At 47.5% G+C, this 20708-nt stretch overlaps 1 protein-coding gene across 6 annotated transcripts in view; it reads left to right on the forward strand.

The window, feature by feature from the left end:
- The window catches only part of SMG7 (SMG7 nonsense mediated mRNA decay factor), a 68013-nt gene extending 47951 nt beyond the window's left edge, over nt 1-20062 (forward strand). For 3 of the 6 annotated variants that reach the window (XM_037035280.1, XM_037035278.1, XM_037035282.1), the window contains 14 exons: nt 172-328; nt 2771-2841; nt 3931-3991; nt 5904-6023; nt 6909-7197; nt 9070-9214; nt 9639-10021; nt 11170-11541; nt 12287-12436; nt 14794-14874; nt 15335-15533; nt 16700-16870; nt 16982-17127; nt 17690-20062. In XM_037035280.1, coding sequence (XP_036891175.1) covers nt 172-328; nt 2771-2841; nt 3931-3991; nt 5904-6023; nt 6909-7197; nt 9070-9214; nt 9639-10021; nt 11170-11541; nt 12287-12436; nt 14794-14874; nt 15335-15533; nt 16700-16870; nt 16982-17127; nt 17690-17803 — 2459 coding nt within the window. In that variant the 3' untranslated portion in view covers nt 17804-20062. The remainder of the gene's footprint in view (nt 1-171; nt 329-2770; nt 2842-3930; nt 3992-5903; nt 6024-6908; nt 7198-9069; nt 9215-9638; nt 10022-11169; nt 11542-12286; nt 12437-14793; nt 14875-15334; nt 15534-16699; nt 16871-16981; nt 17128-17689) is intronic. The other 3 variants (XM_037035283.1, XM_037035284.1, XM_037035279.1) reach the window with 3 other exon arrangements.
- The last annotated feature ends 646 nt before the right edge of the window (nt 20063-20708 follow it).

Below are 20708 nucleotides of genomic sequence, written 5' to 3' on the forward strand. Positions count from 1 at the left end.
AACAATTTTTAGCATGGGAAAGAAAATGTCCTTTTCAGAAAGAACCTGTAAGATACTTAAGTGTTCAGTAGAATAGAGGAGAAGGCCCATAAGCTCATAAGGACGTTTTAATTTGGACTGATAATACGGTGTCAAATACCTTATGCTTTCTGAATACATTTTTTCTTTAAGTGTCTTTTCTTGGCATCCTGTGCAAGTGTCCTCTCCAGAACAAGTCTCAGGAGGAATCCTACAATGCCTACCCCCTTCCTGCGGTCAAGGTCTCCATGGACTGGCTGAGACTCAGACCCAGGGTCTTTCAGGAGGCAGTGGTGGATGAAAGGCAGTAGTAAGTATCTTAGAGTTTCGTGTTAGCCTCTGTGCTGTGTGTGTGTGACAGTCATCGACGTGTAGGAACCACCTTCTAACACACAACTTCCAGACAATGGAAGACTGTTTGCCACCCACTCTTTGGAAATGGAACTGAAGGCCTCTTTGTGGACTTCTCCTTTGTTTTGAGTTTTTCATGTGAGGCACAGTCTTAAGGATTCCTGACTCTTTGCTTCCCCCTGCCCCTGGTTGCCATCCTGGGGAAAAGGCATTTTTCGCATTCCAACGTGAAATGGAAATAAAACCCACTTGTTTCTCATCCACCACGGCATGCCCCAATTTTCTGTTTAGGAATTAAAGGCAAGAGATTTTTGCTTTGTCCCATTGTCTTTTGTTCATAAGCTGTTTGATGTGGCTTTATAGTGACACCCAATTAGAGTTATATTTGTTTAAGCTTAGAAGAATTTGGTTATCATCATTTTCACTGTAATCTCTACGCAGAATAATTCTGATAATTCAGGAACTATCGATTGGAGAGTGACAAATCAAAGCTTTCAGTTTACCTTTGATTATAGAAATATTTTCAATAAGGCTTTGCAGTGAATAGCAAGTTCCTCCCTGGTATCTTTGGGTGGTGGATATGAGGAGATTCTCTGAAATTTCTGCTTTCAGTATCTGCACTTTGACCAATGTCACAACCTAGAAAATATCCCAGCTACATGTAAAACCCTATGACCTCTCTAAAACCCTAATTCTCTTTCCTTTGCCTTGTACTTTTGGGTATAAGCTGCCTTTTTCGGATGAACTGTATGGATAGAGTTAGGCAGTGCAGCGCGGCTCTCCACAGGCTCCTTCCGTGTCAGTGCGGGCATTGTACGTGATACGCACTTTTGGACACTGCTTCCTGGCACGCAGTGTGCATTTCTTGGCCCAGAGGCTGTGTGGTTTCCTCCCCTCCGTGCTTTAGGACCTGAAACTCGTGGTGGTGTCCCTGCACAGTGCCCTGGCCCGTTCTGTGCATTCCATTTCTTATCTCGGGAGAGCGTGTTCACCAAGAGAAATGGTTCTTTGCACAAACCTGTGTTTCTCTCTTTCTTTCCTATCGTTTACTCTTTCCCCCTCTGTTCTGTAAGATACATCAGGAATTTTAGACTTGCCCTTGTAGGTGTTTCATTCTAGCTAAAATTATGTTTCAGCTTATTTTAAAGACTAGTGCGGGGTATTTTTCTAAAGCTGGAGGTGTTCTTTATATGTTTGACACCTTAAAGTAATCACTATTTATATCTCTTGAATAATGAAAAAATCTCTTCCTTTTGCGAAGTCAAAATTATACATATATTCAAATAATCTTCATGGACCCTTACCATTTCTGAAACTTGTTTTTTCTTATGAAGCACTGATGGGTTTTTTTCCTTTGTACAAAGCAAAGTTATACTTAAGTACCGCAGAATAGGGGAGAGCAGTATACCGTTGCCATCTGCTCGTGCTTTTTCCCAGCAGTCTGTTTCCCTGAGATCTCATGTTTGTTGCATAAAGACATTGTTGTTCTCATCTAATTTTTTTTTAGCTTACCTTTTCTAACCATCTCTCGTCATTTGTTATATCCCTAAAGGCTTGTTGCAAACATTTATTTTTAAATGCTTGTGTCCCTGTCTTTTCTCTTATATATGCTCTTGTATTTCTTTGAAGCAGCGTATTCCCATATTCAAAGTGCGCAGCCTAGAGTGGTTGTGAGCCTCCGGTCGTCTCCATGGCGGGGCTGTTCACATCCGATGCGCGGGCGCCTGGCCTTTTTTGAACTCCCACTCTCACCAACATGGGTGAGAAGTTAAAATTCCAAGGAAAGGTTAATACTACCTTAAGTAGACATGATTATTTTTAATTTTTTAAGTAAATATTAAACTATTTTAAAATATTTTGCAAACTTTCACAGAAATTGCCTGTGTATTAGGAAACAGAGCTTAGAGGTAAGGGCATTGTAACAACGTGTGCGTTCTTTGTGCATGAAGAGAAGTGTGTAGTCGTCACTTTGACTAGAGCCTGTGACCAGGCTCGTGTAACCACACCGTGTCACAGAGGAAGAACTAGCAATGGGCCGCACCGCTGATGCGTATAGGAAAGCCTAAAAATGCTGCTTCTCCGGTCAGCGACTTCTCAGTAAATATCGGTTCTCAGCGTTTCAAACTGAAAAATTACTTTCACTGGCTGTGAAATTAGGAGCCTGGAAAACATCTGCAGTAGTAAGTATCTATCACGAAAATTTCACCCTTCTGGTAGCTAGATATTTTTTATCTAGAAATCTTTGCGAACATGCTTTAGGAAGTCATACAGTCTTTAAAATCCTGAAGCAAGGGAGAAAACACAGAAAGTCTAGGTCCTATAGGTAACATTTTCACGGCTTATTAGTGTTCTGGTTTCTCTTGTGCAAAAATAAAGTCTCAACTCTCTCTCTCCTTTACAGCATTTGGCCCTGGCTGATTTCCCTTCTAAATAGCTTCCATCCCCATGAAGAGGATCTCTCGAGTACCAATGGTAAGGCCCAGCTCGGCCTCGTGGTGTTGGGATTGTTCTTCATCACTAACGCTGGGCTTCCGGCCAGAGAAAACCAGGTGCCTTCTTGCATGTTTATAAAGTGTACTTTCTCAGAAGTGACTTTGAACTCGACACCGACTGAGTGGGAGGAAGCAGAGGTGATGTTCCCCCAGCAGCTTGTGCTCCTGGTCAGCTGCATCTGAACAGGAGTCTGGAGGGCGTGCTGCCGTCCAGTTCTTTCCGTCCTCCTCGCTCTTTCTGTTTAAGGTTAAAAAAACTAATGTGACCAGCACCACTCTGTTGAAGTAAGATGTGCGTACCATAAAACATTCGGGACGTACAGATGTAAAGAACACAAGTCACCCGTGGCACCGTCATACAGAGACACTTTATGCTATTCGCGTTGCAGTGTGTTTTCTGTGGGCCTTTTCTGGTGTGTACGCACACAGCCTGCAGGAGAGTGTGTGTTTGCTTTCAGATTCATTGAAACATTTTGAAACACGATTTTTACCAGCCGCATAATATTCCGTGATGCAGATGTGCCATGATTTATTTAATCATTATCCACTTGCTTTAAAATTTTCCCCATTATAAGTAATTCTACTCTGAACAATCTTTGGTTGACCCCTTTCTGATTATTTCTCTTCCATTAGGTCAATGCTCTTTAAGTGTTAGATTTGTGTGTCAGTCACCTGGGGCCTTGGTAAATGCAGTTTATGATTCAGCGGGTTTGGCATAGTGCCCCGAAGTCTGGTTTCTCCCAGGTGCTATCAGTCTTTTTGTCCAGTACTGTGGGATTACTGGGTCTGAGGCTGTGAACTTGTAAGACTGCGGAGAAAAAGCCATCCTACCCTCCTCCTAAGCACGGGGCAGTAGGTGAGGATTAGGACAAGGCTTAGGTCCAGAGCCCACGTGCAGGGCTTCGGCAGGCCCGTCATTTTATCAGGACTGTTGCTATAAAGAGGAGCAAGCAACCAGGAACATCATACCGTCCTGTATAGAAGACACCCCCCTGCTTAGTAAGCAGTATTGTAAACAACAGTATTTTAATTCAGGTGTTCACAAATCTTGTTTTCTCCCCTTCTCTAGCAACACCACTTCCAGAGGAGTTTGAGTTGCAAGGATTCTTGGCTTTGAGACCTTCTTTCAGGTGGGTGGCAGCAGGAGGAGGTGGAGTCGGTCCCCGTGACTGCAGCGTTACGGTGGGCGGGAACCAGGCTCGGTGGGGGAGTCAGGCCTTGGACCTTTCTCAGCTTCGTCATCTTCCCATAATGTGAACTGGTAGTGAAAGTTGTCGATGTAAAATGGATTTGAATATGTTGCGCTTTAGTTCCTATGTGATCCCAATAGTAAGTGCTTTAAAAATGTGGAGGAAAGGAAAGGAAAGGAAAATTGCTTCTTCTAAGTGATAATTTATTTACTTTTGTGCCTTTCTTGACATTAGGGGGAATTCTCAAAAATGGGAACCAGATGTAAACAAAATGATATTGCTTGACATATTTTGTATTAATATAAAAATAAAGTAGTCTGTTCTTCCCATCATTCTTTGTCTCTATTCCTCCTCTCTCAGGGAAATAACTTCTTACCCCTTTTCATGTCTAACCCTTTCATCTGAGTCCTTGATCTCATTCCTTCCCCCAAACCTGCCCCCAAACTCGGCTCCATCTGTCCATCTCTCCCTGTGTTGTATTTTCAGTATCCTAATTGATTTTCAACAACCAGTTACTTCCTTTTGGCCTAGTAATAACCGAGTATGCCGTATTCTAAGTAGTAAAACTCACAACCTCATCGTTTTCACCTTATTTAGTTGTCTTTAGCCTGCCTCTGTTGGTCACTTTCCTTCATGAAATCTCGTTTTGTTAGCCCTGCAACATCGCTCTTCTCCTTCCGCCCTGAAGACCCGGCCTCTGGCATTCTTGCTCTTGTACCGCCTGCTGCGGACCATCGCCGATCTCCATGGCTCTTCCCTGGCCCTTCCCTCCCGCTTTCTGCCTTCTCCGCAGCGGTCAGATCCATCCCTTCGTCTTGAGCTTTCATCTCTTGGATACTAAGTCTGTAGTTTTCAGTTCTGACTTCACTTAGAGTTTGGACTCATTTCTAAAAATCTGATCTCCCTTTCACATCTCAAACTTTGACACAACCAAATATCAGCTAATATTTTTCTATTTGATCAGTAAAATACGGTCTTTCAGAATTTATCTATGTGCCATTATCCACCTACATGAACAAGCTAGGAATCTGAAAATTTCTTATTTGTTAATCTTTCTCACCTGGTGTTTGTAATTCATTGTCCAAAGTGCTTCTTAGATATGACTCCTCCTGTTTATTTCCTGATAGTTCGGGCTTTTATCACCATTTACCTGGAGTAAAAAAGGCTTCCTAATCAGCTTCTCTACCGAGAGTCCCTCTCTTTCTGTGGTTTATTTCTGCTCTGTTTTCACACCCGGTTTCTGAAGTGGAGACCAGCGATGGATGCCCCGTGGCTGGTACGGAAGCACTTGTCCCAGTGCCGTGCTGTCCGGGTGCTTGGTTTTCGGTGTTTTCTCTGCCACTGGGCAGTGCTTAGTTCTTCAGCCACATTTTCCACTTCTGCCCTCCTCCCCACCAACACCTCCCTAAACATACATACGTCCACTTCGTTGTCTTCTCAAATAGCTCTGTTTTGATTCCTCCAACACTCTGTTCATGTTATGCCTAGAACATTCCTTCTTTCTCTTTGCCTTACGAACCTGTAAGTGCTCACTGTGACTGGCCAACCTCTAGCTCAGATACCGACTATTTTGTGAAAGCTTTTCAGAGCTTAGCTTGTCAGAAGGAACTAATGCTCCTCTTTTTACTGTCCTGTCGTATTCTTGGCGTAGTGTTTTTTCTGCTTTGCTTCACTGGATTCCTTTTAAAATCTTTGGGAATATAAATTCAAACAAATGTAGCAGATTATGTCAAGGAGCTGTCCAACCTGTGTGGAAAAATCTGAAGCCATTTCAGTTAATGAGGTGAACTTGGTTGCCTGGAAAATATCTTTAACAGTTTAGCTTTTTGTAACTTGTGTATATCAATTTTAGGAACTTGGATTTTTCCAAAGGCCACCAGGGGATCACAGGAGACAAAGAGGGTCAGCAGCGGCAGATACGGCAACAGCGCTTGATCTCCATAGGCAAGTGGATCGCCGATAATCAGCCAAGGTATGTATTCCTCAGCGGCTACACGTAGACACCCACCTGTGCTTTAGTCTTTGGTGTCATGCTGTTGATTGTGAACTCTTAAGACAGAATGTTGGTAATATAAATTGTGACCCTAGTGATCGTTATACTCTTAAATTTCTCTTCGTTCCATCACACTGTCTGTTGTAGAGGAACTGGCCTTGCCCTTTGTTTATCGTGAGCTTCTGCTCTAATTTATAAACATCTGCGCAACTCAGTGAGCGCAGCTGCGTTGTCTGCACAGTTACGGTGCTTCGTGGGGACAGGGCACAGCGGTCAGTTTCGGTCAGTGCTGACCGGGGTGGGGCCAGCGGCCAGCTAAGTGCTAATTAAGCACGCGGGGTGGTGGTGCAGTGGAGCGGCACAGGTTTGAGAGTCGGGCGGATTTGAGTTCAGGTTCTCGTTCTGCTGCTTCCCCAGGTCTGTGTCCCTGGACTCCCCCAGCTGATCGTAACCTCTCCAAAGTCGGTCACTGTTTCACAGTCATTTTCGTGTTGAGGTTCCTGTCATACTGTGAACACTGGCACGGTTGCATGTTCAAAGGAACTAACTAGCTCTTCGCTCGGTTTTCACACCTGCACAATAGGAGTCATAGATAGTTAGAGATGGCTGCTTCACGGGCCCAATCTAGTGCCTGTACTTAAAACATGCTCAGTGATTATAGCTGTGCTTCCTGGGAAACATGAACAGGGCATGGAAATGTGTTGTGGTGCTGAGAATCGAGTTCCCGCACAACTACTCTTTGTGCTGCCTGAATCCACATTGTTGGAGGCTGGGAGCGTTTTGACAGTTGGAGCCGTACGCAGTTCAGTCTTTATTGTTTCTTAGGGTTATGTTCACATATGGATTTATTTTTACTTTTTTCAGGCTGATTCAGTGTGAAAATGAGGTAGGGAAATTATTGTTTATCACAGAAATCCCAGAGTTAATACTGGAGGACCCCAGTGAAGCCAAAGAGAACCTCAGCCTACAAGAGACATCCATGACAGAGTCGCTGGCTACGGATGGGAACCCAGGACTGAAATCGGTGCTGTCTACGGGCCGAAATCTAAGCAACAACTGTGACACCGGAGAGAAACCCGTGGTCACCTTCAAAGAGAACATTAAGCCCCGAGAAGTGAACAGAGACCAGGGAAGAAGTTTTCCTCCCAAAGAGGTGAGAAGGGACTGTAGCAAAGGAGTAACTGTAACTAAGAATGATGGAAAGAAGGACAACAGCAAGAGGAGAACAGAGCCCAAGACATGCACCTTAGAAAAGTTGCAGGAAACAGGAAAGCAGAGTGTGGCAGTGCAGGTAAGCTGTATGTGAACCGCAGAGGAGGTAGAGGAAGGCTCACGTGGAGGCAAGAGTTTTCATTTCGTCCCTAAAGCCTTGAGGGCGGCCTGTCCTGCAAGCCGGAGTGCATTCTTCAGCGCCGCACAGTGAGGCCCTGGAAAGGGCTGAGGTAGTGGGCGGGTACTTCATTGACCGCTGGGAATCGTCTCGTGAGTGCCAGGGCCTTAACCTGCTTGGCATTTTTATCAGTTCTCTTCGTTTCCGTGGTTTGAGATGTGCAGTTGCAGAGCCGTCAGTTCTTCAAACACTTGTGTTTTCTCTGGAAGGCAGTGTTGCCGTTTGTTAATGCTGTGGTGAGAAATTTGGGGTCTCTGGTTGGTCCAGTAGAACCAAGAGAATATTAAGTTTGGGGGCTTTTTAGACTCACTGTACAGCATGAAATATATTCTTAGAGAGAGGAGAGGCTCTCGTCCTTGACATTTGTAGCTGTGCTGGCCAGAGGCATATCAGCACTTCCGCGTTACACTGGCTCGAGGGAGGTCGTGAAGCCAGAGCCCAGGCAAGGACGTGGCTCAGTTATTTGCAACTTTTTAAAAAACCTTTCCAAAGAGATACAGATGACTCTGTATAAAAGGAAGGAAAGGGGTCTTGACTTTCTACTAGTTTTATTAATACCATTAATCTTTGAGTAAAAGCCGTTTGTTTTGTTAACACATTTTGGCAAATAGATTCCCAGTAAGTATAAGTAAGGATCCGTACATTATTGAAGGCTGCTTGCAAATAAACTGCCTCCAGTATATTTTCCTGCAGGATTTTGGTGGGGGGGGGGGGAAGGGAGGAGTAAGAACATTTTAAGATTACTAGTAGGAGGAGAAACGGAGAGAAAAATATGGTAGAAATGAAGAAAATCCATCGAGAGAGAAGGGTGCTGGGGAAATCCTAGATGAACGCTGCGGCTGGGGTCAGTGTTTTAGGGGTAGAGAGCCCAGCACCTTCTGCCTGCCCCTCCTCCGGTCTCTGTAGCTGCGGCCCAGCGAAGATCAGACTTCGCCGGGCAGATGACGCAGCCTCCTTGTCTCCCCCCCTCTGCAGGCTGCCTAGTGATGAGTAGGTTTAGGGGCCTGGTCGCAGCCAGTGCATCACCGCCTTCTGCACCTCAGCCAGAGCTGTCTGTCCCCTAGCTGTACTGTACTCGTCTTGAGCAGTGCAGGTGGCATCCACTCCTCTCTGGCTCCGTGCACGGGATCTCAGGGCTTGTTCCTGAAAAAGTGTCCTTATTTGTTTGGACGGGGGTGTGGTTGCAGGGTGGAGGGTGGATGCCTGACTGATGCTCTTTGGGCTGCCCAGATGCAATCAAGCTGGGGGCAAGAATGGGTCATTAGTAATTTGTAATTTATGTGCGTCATCTAATGAACTAGAGTATAAAGGGCACCGGGGCCCATAATAGGCACCTTAAGATCATAGGCAAGTTTTTAACCTGTTGGCATTGGGTGTCTCATTTGTAAAACAAATGAGCTCTCAGGTCCTTTCCATATTTGATGTTTTTATGATTTTGTGAGGGCAGAATAATTATACTAACGAAACTAAGCCTGTATGTCTTATTGGCACTTAAGTGATCTGCCTTGATTTTCCTGTTTTTGATTTAGGTGAATTTAAATATCTTCAACATACACTTTTTTTTCTCGGAGTAGTTGCTTCTTTCTGACACATTTGGGTTTCAGAATATCATAGTCTCGCTTCTGTTGGTCACAGGTAAAATCCCAGGTGGAACTAAGAAAGACTCCAGTGTCTGAAGCCAGGAAAACACCTGTAACCCAAACCCCAAGTCAAGCAAGTAATTCCCAGTTCATCCCCATCCATCACCCTGGAGCCTTCCCTCCTCTTCCCAGCCGGCCAGGTACATATGTTTTGTCATTTCTTCTCCTTAATCCCTCTGTGTAGGAGTTCTGTTCCTTCACTGAGTCATTTATTCTCTATTGGAGTAGCAGGTTTTCCCTAATGCTTATGAAATTGTTTGGAGCTATTTCTCTGGTAGTTTATATGTAAGCGCATGTTTGTTACCACGAAGGAGTTCCTACCGCTGGACACGATGTTCAGAACACTCCAGTTACTTCAGTGGATAGAAGTAGCAGACGGTAGTCTATATTAAATTATTGAAATGCAATTTAAGATTTTCACTTGATCGGTCTTACTTGATGGTCGATCCATGCCTTTTGTAACTTATGAGAAAACCTCTTCCCCACCCTATCCCAACCCAAATTTATTTTTGCCCTTTTTTTCCTATTTCTTTGGAACTAAAGTTGTGTTCTTTTATTTTAAAGGGTTCCCGCCCCCAACGTATGTTATCCCCCCCCCTGTGGCGTTCTCCATGGGCTCAGGTTACACCTTCCCAGCTGGTGTCTCTGTCCCGGGAACCTTTCTTCAGCCCGCAGCTCCCTCTCCAGCAGGAAACCAGGTGCAAGCTGGGAAGCAGTCCCACATTCCTTACAGCCAGCAACGGCCCTCTGGCCCGGGGCCGATGAACCAGGGACCTCAGCAGCCACAGCCGCCCTCCCAGCAGCCCCTCTCATCTCTACCAGCTCAGCCAACAGCACAGTCTACAAGCCAGTTGCAGGTTCAAGCTCTAGCTCAGCAACAACAGTCCCCTACAAAGGCTGTGCCAGCTTTGGGGAAAAGCCCTCCTCACCACTCTGGGTTCCAGCAGGTAGGTGGCACCGTGTGTGCTGTTCGGCGGCACGGAGGAGGGGGAGGCTGAGGTCAGCCGGTGTTCATTCAGTTCATTAGGAATACTAGTCGCACTTTCAGGTACTGCACCTCTTAGACTTGTGATGACGATGAGAATATGACAGCATTCTCTTCGCTGATTAGGAAAGTTCAGACGTTTTCCTTTGTACTTTGGTAAAGGATAGTAGATTTTTACTATTTGCTGCTACTACTTGTCAGTCTTATTGGAAAGGATTTCTATAAATATTTATTTGCTATGTGAAGATAAACTGTAGAAGGAAAGTAGAGTCATAATCTTGATGAGGTGTTAAGAATGACACCAATTGTAAACATTGTCATCTTCACAGCACTTGAAACCAGGGGGGACAGACGCACATACACTCATTAAACCTCTCAAGTAATTGAACTGAAAGAACATGAGTTCAGTCCCTATAACCTATACCCAGGAGGCTCTGTGTGTTGCAAAGCCTGAAGGGTAAAGGAAGTTGCTGCATTGCCTGCAAGCAGGGGTGTCAAAGTCATTTTCACGGGTGGGGGCGGGGCACATCCACCTCCCAGTTGCCTTCAAAGGGCTGAAATAATTTTCGGGCTGTATGAAGGTAACTACTCCATAACTGCTAAGTAGTTGAAATTACATTCAGCTCTTTGAAGGCAACCTGAAGGCTGATGTGGCTCCCGGTGAAAATGAGTTTGACACCCCTGGCCTAGAGGTTTTTTTGTTTGTTGTTTTTTTTTGTTTGTTTGTTTTTTAAGAAAAATCCCCAGAAGATGCCCTCACCCCTTTGAGATCCACTCTAATTAATTTTTTTAAAGAAGGTTTTTTTTTTTTAAGATTTTATTTATTTATCTTTAGAGGGGAAAAGAAGGAGAGAAATATCAATGTACGGTTGCCTCTCATGAGCCCCCTGCTGGGAACTGACCTGCAGCCCAGGCATGTGCCCTGACTGGGAATCGAACCGCGATCCTCTGGTTTGCAGGCCCATGCTCAATCCACTGAGCTACACCAGCCAGGGCTTAGAGTTTTGTTGATTGTAAAGCTCATCGAGTTTGATCTGTGATTCCTGAGTACTTAGTGTAAGTGACATTGTAAGTGACCCTTGTCCTGATGACAGGCATCTCTTTTTTTAGTATCAACAGGCAGATGCCTCCAAACAGCTGTGGAATCCCCCTCAGGTTCAAGGCCCATTAGGGAAAATCATGCCTGTGAAACAGCCCTACTACCTTCAGACCCAAGACCCCATAAAACTGTTTGAGCCGTCGCTGCAGCCCCCTGTGATGCAGCAGCCGCCTCTCGAGAAAAAAATGAAGCCTTTTCCCATGGAGCCATATAACCACAACCCCTCAGAAGTCAAGGTCCCGGAATTCTACTGGGACTCTTCCTACGGCGTGGCTGATAACAGAGCTGTGATGGCCCAGCAAGCGAGTTTGGACCGCAGGGGCAAGCGGTCACCAGGTGTCTTCCGTCCAGAGCAGGACCCTGTGCCCAGGATGCCATTTGAGGTGTGTGTCTTTTCCTCTCACCAGGCACTTCAGAGCCAGGGTGGGGCTGCGTGTCCCGAATCTCTCAGGGGCTGGTTTTGTAAAGGCCGCTGTGATCCCTCAGTGTTACACGGTGCTGCGGGGCAGTGGGCACAGCGCCTGCTCTCCTCTTCACAGCCGCACAGCCTGTCTGGTTTGAGGAGCCGAGGGGTCCTGTTGCAGACTCTGAGCTCGCATGGTCCTGGCGGATCAGCCGTGCGCAGGCGTCTCTCACCCGGCACGCTAGAGGGTCCTGAAACAGCTTCCCTCGGCTGTGCTGAACCGTCTGTTTAGAAACAGGTTTGCTGCATTTAAGCAAGTTGCTTTCTGAGAGGAACACAGTCAGCCAGTTACTTTGATAGTGGAGGCCCCCTTCCTTGCCCTTTTTATTCCCAGAGGTACAGGTACGAGTTTGTAGCTCGTTTGTTAGCACAAGGTAAGCGAGTCACTTGGCTCCATTGCATTGTTTTACTCACTGGCCACTTCACCTTTTCTGTTCTGCTCTGTGTCAGTATTTCTGCTTCTTAGTGTTGTGTTGATCTTTCTCGCCTGCTGTCCTGTGTCACTTTGCTTTTGTGTTTCAGAGCCTTTTCCTCTTTGCATAACACCGCCTCACTGTTAATCACTCCCTCCTCCTCAGCTTTAGTTGCCTTCTCCCCCAATCTTGCTACTACCGTAGTGCTTTTTTGTCCCTGTTGCGTCTCACTGTGATCCTTTCTGTCACTAGGACCCCAAAGGCTCCCCTCTGCTTCCTCCGGACCTGTTAAAGAGTCTGGCTGCCTTGGAGGAAGAGGAAGAGCTGATTTTTTCTAACCCTCCTGATCTTTACCCAGCTCTGCTGGGGCCTCTCGCCTCTCTTCCTGGAAGAAGCCTCTTTGTATGTATTTGATGTAATTCTTGTTGCACTAACCCAGCTGCTTTTCTGAGGTTTTGGAATAGGTGATTTCTTTTGGGGGGCTTTTCTTTTTCACGGAAATGTCAAATTTTCTTCTTGATGGCCTGAGCTGTCCTTCAGATGGTAGTGGAACCCGTCAGGGACGTTTCTGACTGCCTGGTCCCCGAGACCTTCCCGTCCCAGCTCCATCAGGACCCCGGCTCCTGCAGCTCTGCTCTCACACGGGACGTGGTGCTGCAGAGGGGCTCCCCTTTAAGGGGCACTGCTGTCTGGACCCAGGGACTGCAGTGTCATTTAGTCTTGTTCAGGGACAGTAAGAGTTTTTTCTCCTGTACTCAAAATGGGAAATGAAATGATGTCCTAGGTTTTCTTTAATCCTCACGCAATATGTTTATTGATATATTTTCAAGAGAGAAATCCACATGAGAAAGAAGCATTGATCGGTTGCCTCCCATGCACACCCCAACCAGGGATCAAACCTGCACCCTGGTATGTGCCCTGACTGGGGTTTGAACCTGCAACCTTTTGGTGCAAGGGATGATGCTCCAACCATCTGAGCCACCTGACCAGGGCTCTTGTAGTTTTTTTTCTGATGTGTTTGAATGATACGTGGCTCTTTTCTGTTTGGTTAATTAATTAACAGCCATGCCCAGAGCCAGAATTTTAAAAACAAGGAGTAAAAAGGAAGAGGATTCGATTTGCAGATGCTGTTGTGGTGCCATAAATGAGCCAATGCAGGGGTAAATGACTAGGTACAAGGTGGAAGGACGGACTGGCTCCCTCTCCCGGAACCCCGGCTGCGTCTCGGGCGCCGCACGCACGCCGTCGGTGTTTACGTTTGCTGAGCTGGGGAGGAAAGAGGAAACCCTGTGCTGGGAGGCGTTTTCCATCCCTTTGCTTCACCTCAAGAAAACATAAAGTAGTTTGAGTTTTAATTTCTTTCTGTTTCTTCCCCGTAAACATGGAACAAGAAAACATAAGATGACAGTGCAGTGATTTCAGTGTTAGGAGAAATAAAGGCTGAACGGCGCTCATGGCAGAGGCTGCCATCCCTGGCACTTGACTTCCCTTGAGAATTTGCCTGAATGAGTGACTGTAGAGAGCTCCCACGCCCCGCCCCCCCCCAAGTGAGCAGAAATAAAATCCCCTAAAAACCGTAACGGTGGTGGCGCCCGGACAGCACCTAGGGGTGTGGAACGCCCTGTGGGGGAGCTGCTGTCCCTAGACATTTGCCTGCCTTGCCGGGGCGGACACGGACGCGGACGGGGCGGGGTGCCTCTGTCCACTTGCTTCTTGAACCCTAGTTCCTGTTGCGCTTGCGCCCTCCATAGGAAATGAAGCTCATGGAACAAACGGGGGAAGGGCGTCTTAGTGTTTTTGTCTATGTTTTTAAGACTCCTTAACTATAACCTTTCTGTTTTTAACATTGCTAATGATATGATGTGTGTGAAAGTGACTTGCACGTAGTAGGTGTTTAATAAAAGCATTGTTGACCAACTGTTTGAAAACAGCATCACAGATTCAGCTTTTTTAAAAAATATTTTATTTATTTATTTTTAGAGAGAGGGGAAGGGAAGGAGAAAGTGGGAGAGAAACATCAATGTGTGGTTGCCTCTCACATGCCCCGCACTGGGGACCTGGCCTGCAACCCAGGCATGTGCCCTGACTGGGAATTGAACCGGCGACCCTTTGCTTCACAGGCCCACGCTCAATCCACTGAGCTACACCAGCCAGGGCAGCTTTTTTTTCTTCTAATGAGACTCTCAGAGCTAATAAACGGAAGCTTTGACCTTAGCAACTGTTTTAATACAGAGTGGGGCAAAAGCAGGTGTACACCTTTTCGTATGGAAGAAGTACAAGAAGAAACATGATACAGAGTAAACTCTTTCACATACACAAAAGCATAACCCAGTGCAAACCACAGACAAAGCTGCTTAGGAACCAGGCTTGCAAAACCAGTGTCATACGGATTAGTGGGGCTTTTCTTTAAGTTGTTTTTGTCATGTTTTAAACACTGGGGGCAGGGGGGGTGGGGGTGGTGGGAATGGCGCCAGGTCAGCCCAGCCTCTTGTTTTGAGAGTTCTCCAGGGCCTGTCCCTGCCGGGGTCTCTGTGCTAGATGATAGCACCTGCTGTAGCAGCTGGCCCTTCCCTGGGGTCATGGTCTTAACAGACCGAGTTGATACCTGTCTGTAAGCCTTAACGTCGTACGCGATATGGGCGGTGGGGGTGCTGGCACACTCAAACTGGGGTCTTTTACCTGGCTGTATAGTGTCTTAAGGTTCATGTTAAGGAAATGGAAAGCTTAATTTAACTCCCTTTTTTTCTGGGACTGTGAAGAAATCCTTATTGGAGAAGCCCTCCGAGCTCATGTCACATTCATCCTCTTTCCTGTCCCTCACCGGATTCTCTCTGAACCAGGTGGGTGCACCGCGAAGAGCGCTGCTTTGCACTGTTGGGGGGCTCGTGGGTTCTTTCCGGTCTCCAGCGTGCCTGTTCTCCCCTTTCGTGTGTGGGCATCTTCTGGGCACTGGGTGTTATCCTCTCTCCCTCTGATTGGGCTGCTCTGAAGACTCCTCGTGTGTCGCAAGTTTGAATCCTTTCGCTTTTAATTCACACTGAAGTCCTTAGGGCTCTGTGTAGCCAATAAATTATTCATACTTTTTAACACGGGTGGATCGCACAGATTGGAGCAAAATAAAGGGTGAGGGGAAGCAAAGGGAAATGAATTTAAGAGGAAAACTGAAAAATGAAAGCCTTCAGAATTTGTCTTGTTAAGAAAAGCTTAAGGTCTGGAGCATCTGTGGAGAGAATTTGGGCATTGCCTTGTGCCCCTTTCCTTCGCGTGAGGCTGCGTGACTGGGTTGTTATTGCCTTTCAGGAGAGATACCCAAATAACAGTGTGTTCAACGATGTGTATGGGAAAAACCTGACGACCAGCTCCAAAGCCGAGCTGAATCCCTCGATGGCGCCGCAGGAGACGTCACTGTACTCCCTATTTGAAGGGACCCCGTGGTCCCCATCACTTCCTGCCAGTTCAGGTCTGGACTGCTCTTTGAATTATAGAACTGACATTACCGGTAGATTAAAATGGAGTTCGTATGATTCTATAATTATAAATATATCAGGTCAATTTTTTAAAAGTAACTTCTGGAAAAAAAAGGCCGATGAGCTGGTTTATGTCTGCTCAGACACCTCTTCACGTGCTCAGTCGCCAGCTGAGCCATCAGGGAGAAATGCACGGCTCTGTCTTAAGGGTTTCAGCTGCTCTTACTTTTGTTTGTATGTATTCATTCTTCATGGGGAAAACTGCAGTTTTTAAAGTAGAGATCTTTTAAATTCCTATTTTATAAGTGGAGTCTGATTTCATAGTTGTTAAGGCAATTCTCATGGGTTGGCCAAAAAGTCCATTTGGTTTTTTCTAAGTGATGGCTCTAGTCGTGCTTCGTTGACTTTGACTTCATTCGAAACAGTTTTGTTAGATTGTATTATGGCAGCTGTTATAATAGCTGTGCATTAAAAAAAAACTTACAAATTGGTGAATTTTTGTGTAGCCATTTTAACATCGAAGGTGGAAGAAAATGCAACATTTTCAGAATATTATATATGCTTTATTATTTCAAGAAAGGTAAAAATGCAACTGAAACGCAAACAAAGATTTGTGCAGTGTATGGAGAAGGTGCTGTTACTGATCAAATGGGTCGAAAGTGATTGCGAAGTGTCGCACTGGAGCTGTCCCTCCGGACGATGCTGCACAGTCCGGTAGACCAGTGGAAGTCGGCAGCGATCAGATGGAGGCACGAATTGAGAACGATCATCGTCATACCACACGGGAGACAGCCGACATACTCACCATGTCCAAATCAGTCAAGTCATTAGTGAACATGAAAAATGTGTATTTTGTTGTGTGGAAAAACCATGCAGAGTTTTTGGTCAACCCCAGTATCCCCTGACACCAGTGGATACTTAACCTGAAACAGGCCACATGAGTGCACGCACACGGCAGAATTGTCTGCTGCTTCGTTCTGTTCTGGCCTAGGGAAAGGTGTGTTCCTAGATCAACCCAGTGAAACGATTCATGCATCCAGCAGAGCCCTTTCTGGGGCCCTTAGTTTGCCTTTCCTCCAAAGCCCTGTGGTTATTTCCAGTAGAATTTGAATGACCAGATCTGCAGAAAACTCCAGGTCTTAGTGTGTTTGTGAAACAGCTTACCGACTCGATGCTCTCTCTCGCTGTCCTTGACTAGACCATTCAACACCAGCCAGCCAGTCTCCGCATTCCTCTAACCCGAGCAGCCTGCCAAGCTCTCCTCCAACTCACAACCATAATTCTGTTCCATTCTCCAATTTCGGGCCCATTGGGACTCCAGATAACAGGGAGAGGAGGGCTACAGATCGGTGGAAAACTGATAAGCCAGGTGAGACCCGACTGCACAGACGTGAAATGACTTACTCTGTCTTTCCCTGGCTTTTGGCATCTGGCAGTGATAAAACACCTTCTCGAATTCTTATCTCTTTTCATCCCTTAGCCATGGGTGGGTTTGGCATTGATTATCTCTCAGCAACATCGTCCTCTGAGAGCAGCTGGCATCAGACCAGCACTCCGAGTGGCACCTGGACAGGCCATGGTCCCTCCATGGAGGATTCCTCCGCTGTCCTCATGGAGAGCCTAAAGGTGAGTGCGTGTCTCTGCTTTCACTCACCTGAGTAGCTGGGTTCATCCCTGAGGCCCTTAGAGGTGGTTGATGAACAGCACGTGCCTAGCCAAGTTCTAGAAGCCTGGCCTGCCCTCTAAGGTTCTTGAATGGGATCTTCGTTTTTAATTTGCGAATTTATTAGTGACGAAGCATTGTCTTCAGGGGAACAGAGACAAATGGCCTACCTAGTTGCGTTCCGAGGTTAAGGAAATTCTGATTTATCTCAGGGTGTTTGATTTAAGCCTTTTCTAAACAAGAAAAAGAGCAGTGTCTAATAGTAAATATTCTGTGGTTCCACGGGGAGCTGTGTTTTAGTAAAAAGACTTAATATAAAACATACTTCTTAGCTTCTCTGTCCTAAATCTTAATGGGATCTAGTCTTTAAGACAGTCTTACAATGCCCTTTTCTAAATGTGGGATGTTTTTGGGGGGTGGGGGTGTTGGGACGTCATGCCTTTGTATTTGGCTGGGATTGAAAACCAGGCCCTTTCGGACAGCCAGGCCTTGACCCCTGCTGACGAGCTGTGGGCTGTTTTTCAGTCCATCTGGTCCAGTTCCATGATGCATCCTGGACCCTCCGCTCTGGAGCAGCTGTTAATGCAGCAGAAGCAGAAACAGCAGCGGGGACAAGGCACCATGAACCCTCCACACTGAGGCCAGCGTGGCGACCCTGGGAACGAAGGCTCCATAAACCATGGCATGTTGGGCATGCAGGCCTGGCCCACACAGCCCCCTGCAGGTGGCAGCCCTCTCTTCTGCTCCCTGCCGTCGAGAGGGTGTAAGTGTCCCACCGGCCCGCTGAGTGTGCACGAAATGTCCGCAGTGCAACAAAACGGAACACCGTCGGGAACTCTCCGCCCCCCGCCCCCCGGGGCCTTCAGAGGGAGAGGAACTGCTGTTTGTCTCGCTCAGTTACCTGGTAGCATCGCTGCTCACCTTCTCCATCGTGCATGTCCCCAGCCACGTGGGAAGTGAAAGCTGAGAAGGGAAGGCAGGTGGGAGAAGCCAATGGGAACTTCTCAGTCCTTTTCTCCTCTTTGGGGAATAAAATAGGAATCCATTAATGATTGCTTTGCTGACTGAGAATATAGTTGAAATTACTCCTCAACATCTTTTATTATTGTTATTTCTCTCAGTAGTAACAAGTCACACTGAATTCTTCCACACACAGACGTGCTTCTAGTCAGTGTGTAGTGAGGAGAGCCCCGGTCGCTGCTCCCGTGCGCGGTTGGTGGTGACAGGGTGGGGAAGCCTCTTCAGCCAGTGGAAGTGTCCCACCAGGGCGAGCCCAGGCCTCGCCTTCCACTCGGGGGTCCCGGGAGGCCCTCCTCTAGCCCGGAGACTCCAGCAGGAACCGCCCTTCGCTCTGTAGGTGCTCGAGTCCCAATCGAGGATGCAGTGTGGGCGGTGCTGGGCTGGACCAGCGGGTGGCCGCTGCAGGATTTTCAGTGGACGTCTTCGGTTCCTGTACATTTTGGGATAGCAGGGCAGGCAGTGTCGCAGAAGGCGGGCCAGTCCATTCGTGGCCTGACGTTTGATAGGTAGAAGCTCTCAGTGTGGTTATTTTTGTTCGGTTGGATTCTGCACCCCTGTCATACTTACTACCCCCTCCTCCCCTCCCTGCTCCATCCCTTTCTACGCTTCGCTGTTCGCCAGTAATTGTTTCTGTTCCTAACGTGCACAACATCACACCGAGGAGCGACAGCGTGGGGCCGAGCCGCTGGGGCCCAAAAGACAGTGTGGAGAGGAGGGAAGCAGCAGCGCCTGAGCGGCACGGAGGGGCCAGGCCCGCGCCCAGCCACAGCCCCCAGCCTCCAGCCTCCACTGTCCGAGTGAAACGCAAGGCAGCGTGGACGCACGTGCGTCATACACAGAAGAAAACACGACGAGGTCCATTCTGGAAGAAGCAGAAAACAGGAAAACGAACTTTTATCTGGTATTTATTAGGAGGAAAGAGGACTGAAATTTTTCTTGTGTAGAAACAGAAGGACAGCATTTCTGTTAGTCATTTCCTGGAAAATGATATTTTAAGGGGAAATTATGGAAACAATCTAAATGTTCAATTGCTGTGCTTAGTGGTAGGGTTTATTTTGGGGGGTCTTGCCTCTATGTGCACGTGTGAGTGTGTGGCACACGCACACCCCCTGCTCTCCAGAGGGGAGAGTGGTGTGTCTGGTGTGCGCAGTCGGGCGGGCTGTGAGAGCTGGGGGGCGCTGCAGAGCAGAGCACGTCCGGGAGCCCCGGTTGCCCTGCGGTTGGGCAGCCCCAGCGATGGAAAGGGGTGAGATCCACGCTCATTGCTCTTCAGAGAGGGCGGTTGGAGTCCCGTGTGCGTACATCATTGCTCTTTCAGTTTGACATGGTGTTTGGGTTCTTTTGTTTCTTTTGGGGGGAAGGTCTGAAAGGGTGAACCCCCACCCCCCAACCCGGGGGCATATGAAACCCTCTGTACTCTCCCCTGCCCTTTCCCTGTGCCCACCTCTCTCCGGCCCCTCCCTCCCACACCTCCGCCCTTCTCCCCTGCCCCGCCTTGTCCGTGTGAGCTCTGCATTCAGGCAGCTGCCACATTCCAGTGTGTGACCTGTCGCTGACTCGCGCACCCTTGACCAGATGGCCAGGCTCGCGACCCGCTCCCAGGGACACCCGCCACCCCTCCGCAGCCCCCCTTCTGCACGAGCATTTGGTGTCCGGAATGTTTTCTGACTCTGGGGGCGCCTTCCTCGCCTTACCACCCCCGCGTGGAGTCGGGAGGGAGGGGAGTCTTGGTCAGAAGCTGGTTCTGTGTAGTAAACCTCCTTTGTGTTGCGTTTCGATTTGGTTTGGTTCTCTGTTTTGTTTTGGTCTGTCTGTGCAAGACCTGCAGCTGCTGAAATCAGCTTTGCCTTTAATTAAACCATGTTCTCTCCAACCAGACCTGTGCGTAAATGGTTTCTTTTTTACCCTAAAAGAAAACCCAGCTTAGAAAGCAAGACCCAAAACTGCTCAGAAGTCACCTAGAGGAAAGCAAAGATGATCCAAAGTCAAACACGCTTCAGGGTTGTGTTTGTTTTTAATAGCATTTCAAGCCAGTATACATTAGTTTGGAAAGGGGTGGGTGGGAGGAAATCGGCAGAATTGCTTCATTTAGTAAAGCATTGGCTTATGCAGAGCAGCTCACACAGCCGCCATTTCTCTTGTCTCCTCTGTTGGTGAGGCTGTGGGGAGCGCCGGCCCTCCTGGCCTGCAGACGCCACCGAGTCTGAGCAGCCGCACCAGCAATGACTGATCTTGGCTTTGGGTTTGACTTTCTTCGAGTCATGTCCAGGGGGCCCAGGGGCAGCGGCAGTCTGCACTCGCCCTGTCTCAGGAGCAGGTGCACACTGAAAAATTGTCACAGCGCCCTGTGGACCCTATAAGAAGGGGCGGGGAGGGGGATCAAGGTCTAGTGTTTGTGGAACCCTTCATCCAAGTTAACTCTGAAAACCAGGCCATTCGGTGAAATGACAACCAAAATAAAACCGTCCTAGACCGCCTTCTATGTTCATACTGCACATACTGTAAAATGTTAGCTAATAGGGTG

The sequence above is a fragment of the Sturnira hondurensis genome, unplaced genomic scaffold (genome assembly GCF_014824575.4).
Source record: "Sturnira hondurensis isolate 20B ecotype Veracruz unplaced genomic scaffold, ASM1482457v3 Scaffold0022215, whole genome shotgun sequence".
Classification (NCBI taxonomy): Eukaryota; Metazoa; Chordata; class Mammalia; order Chiroptera; family Phyllostomidae; genus Sturnira; species Sturnira hondurensis.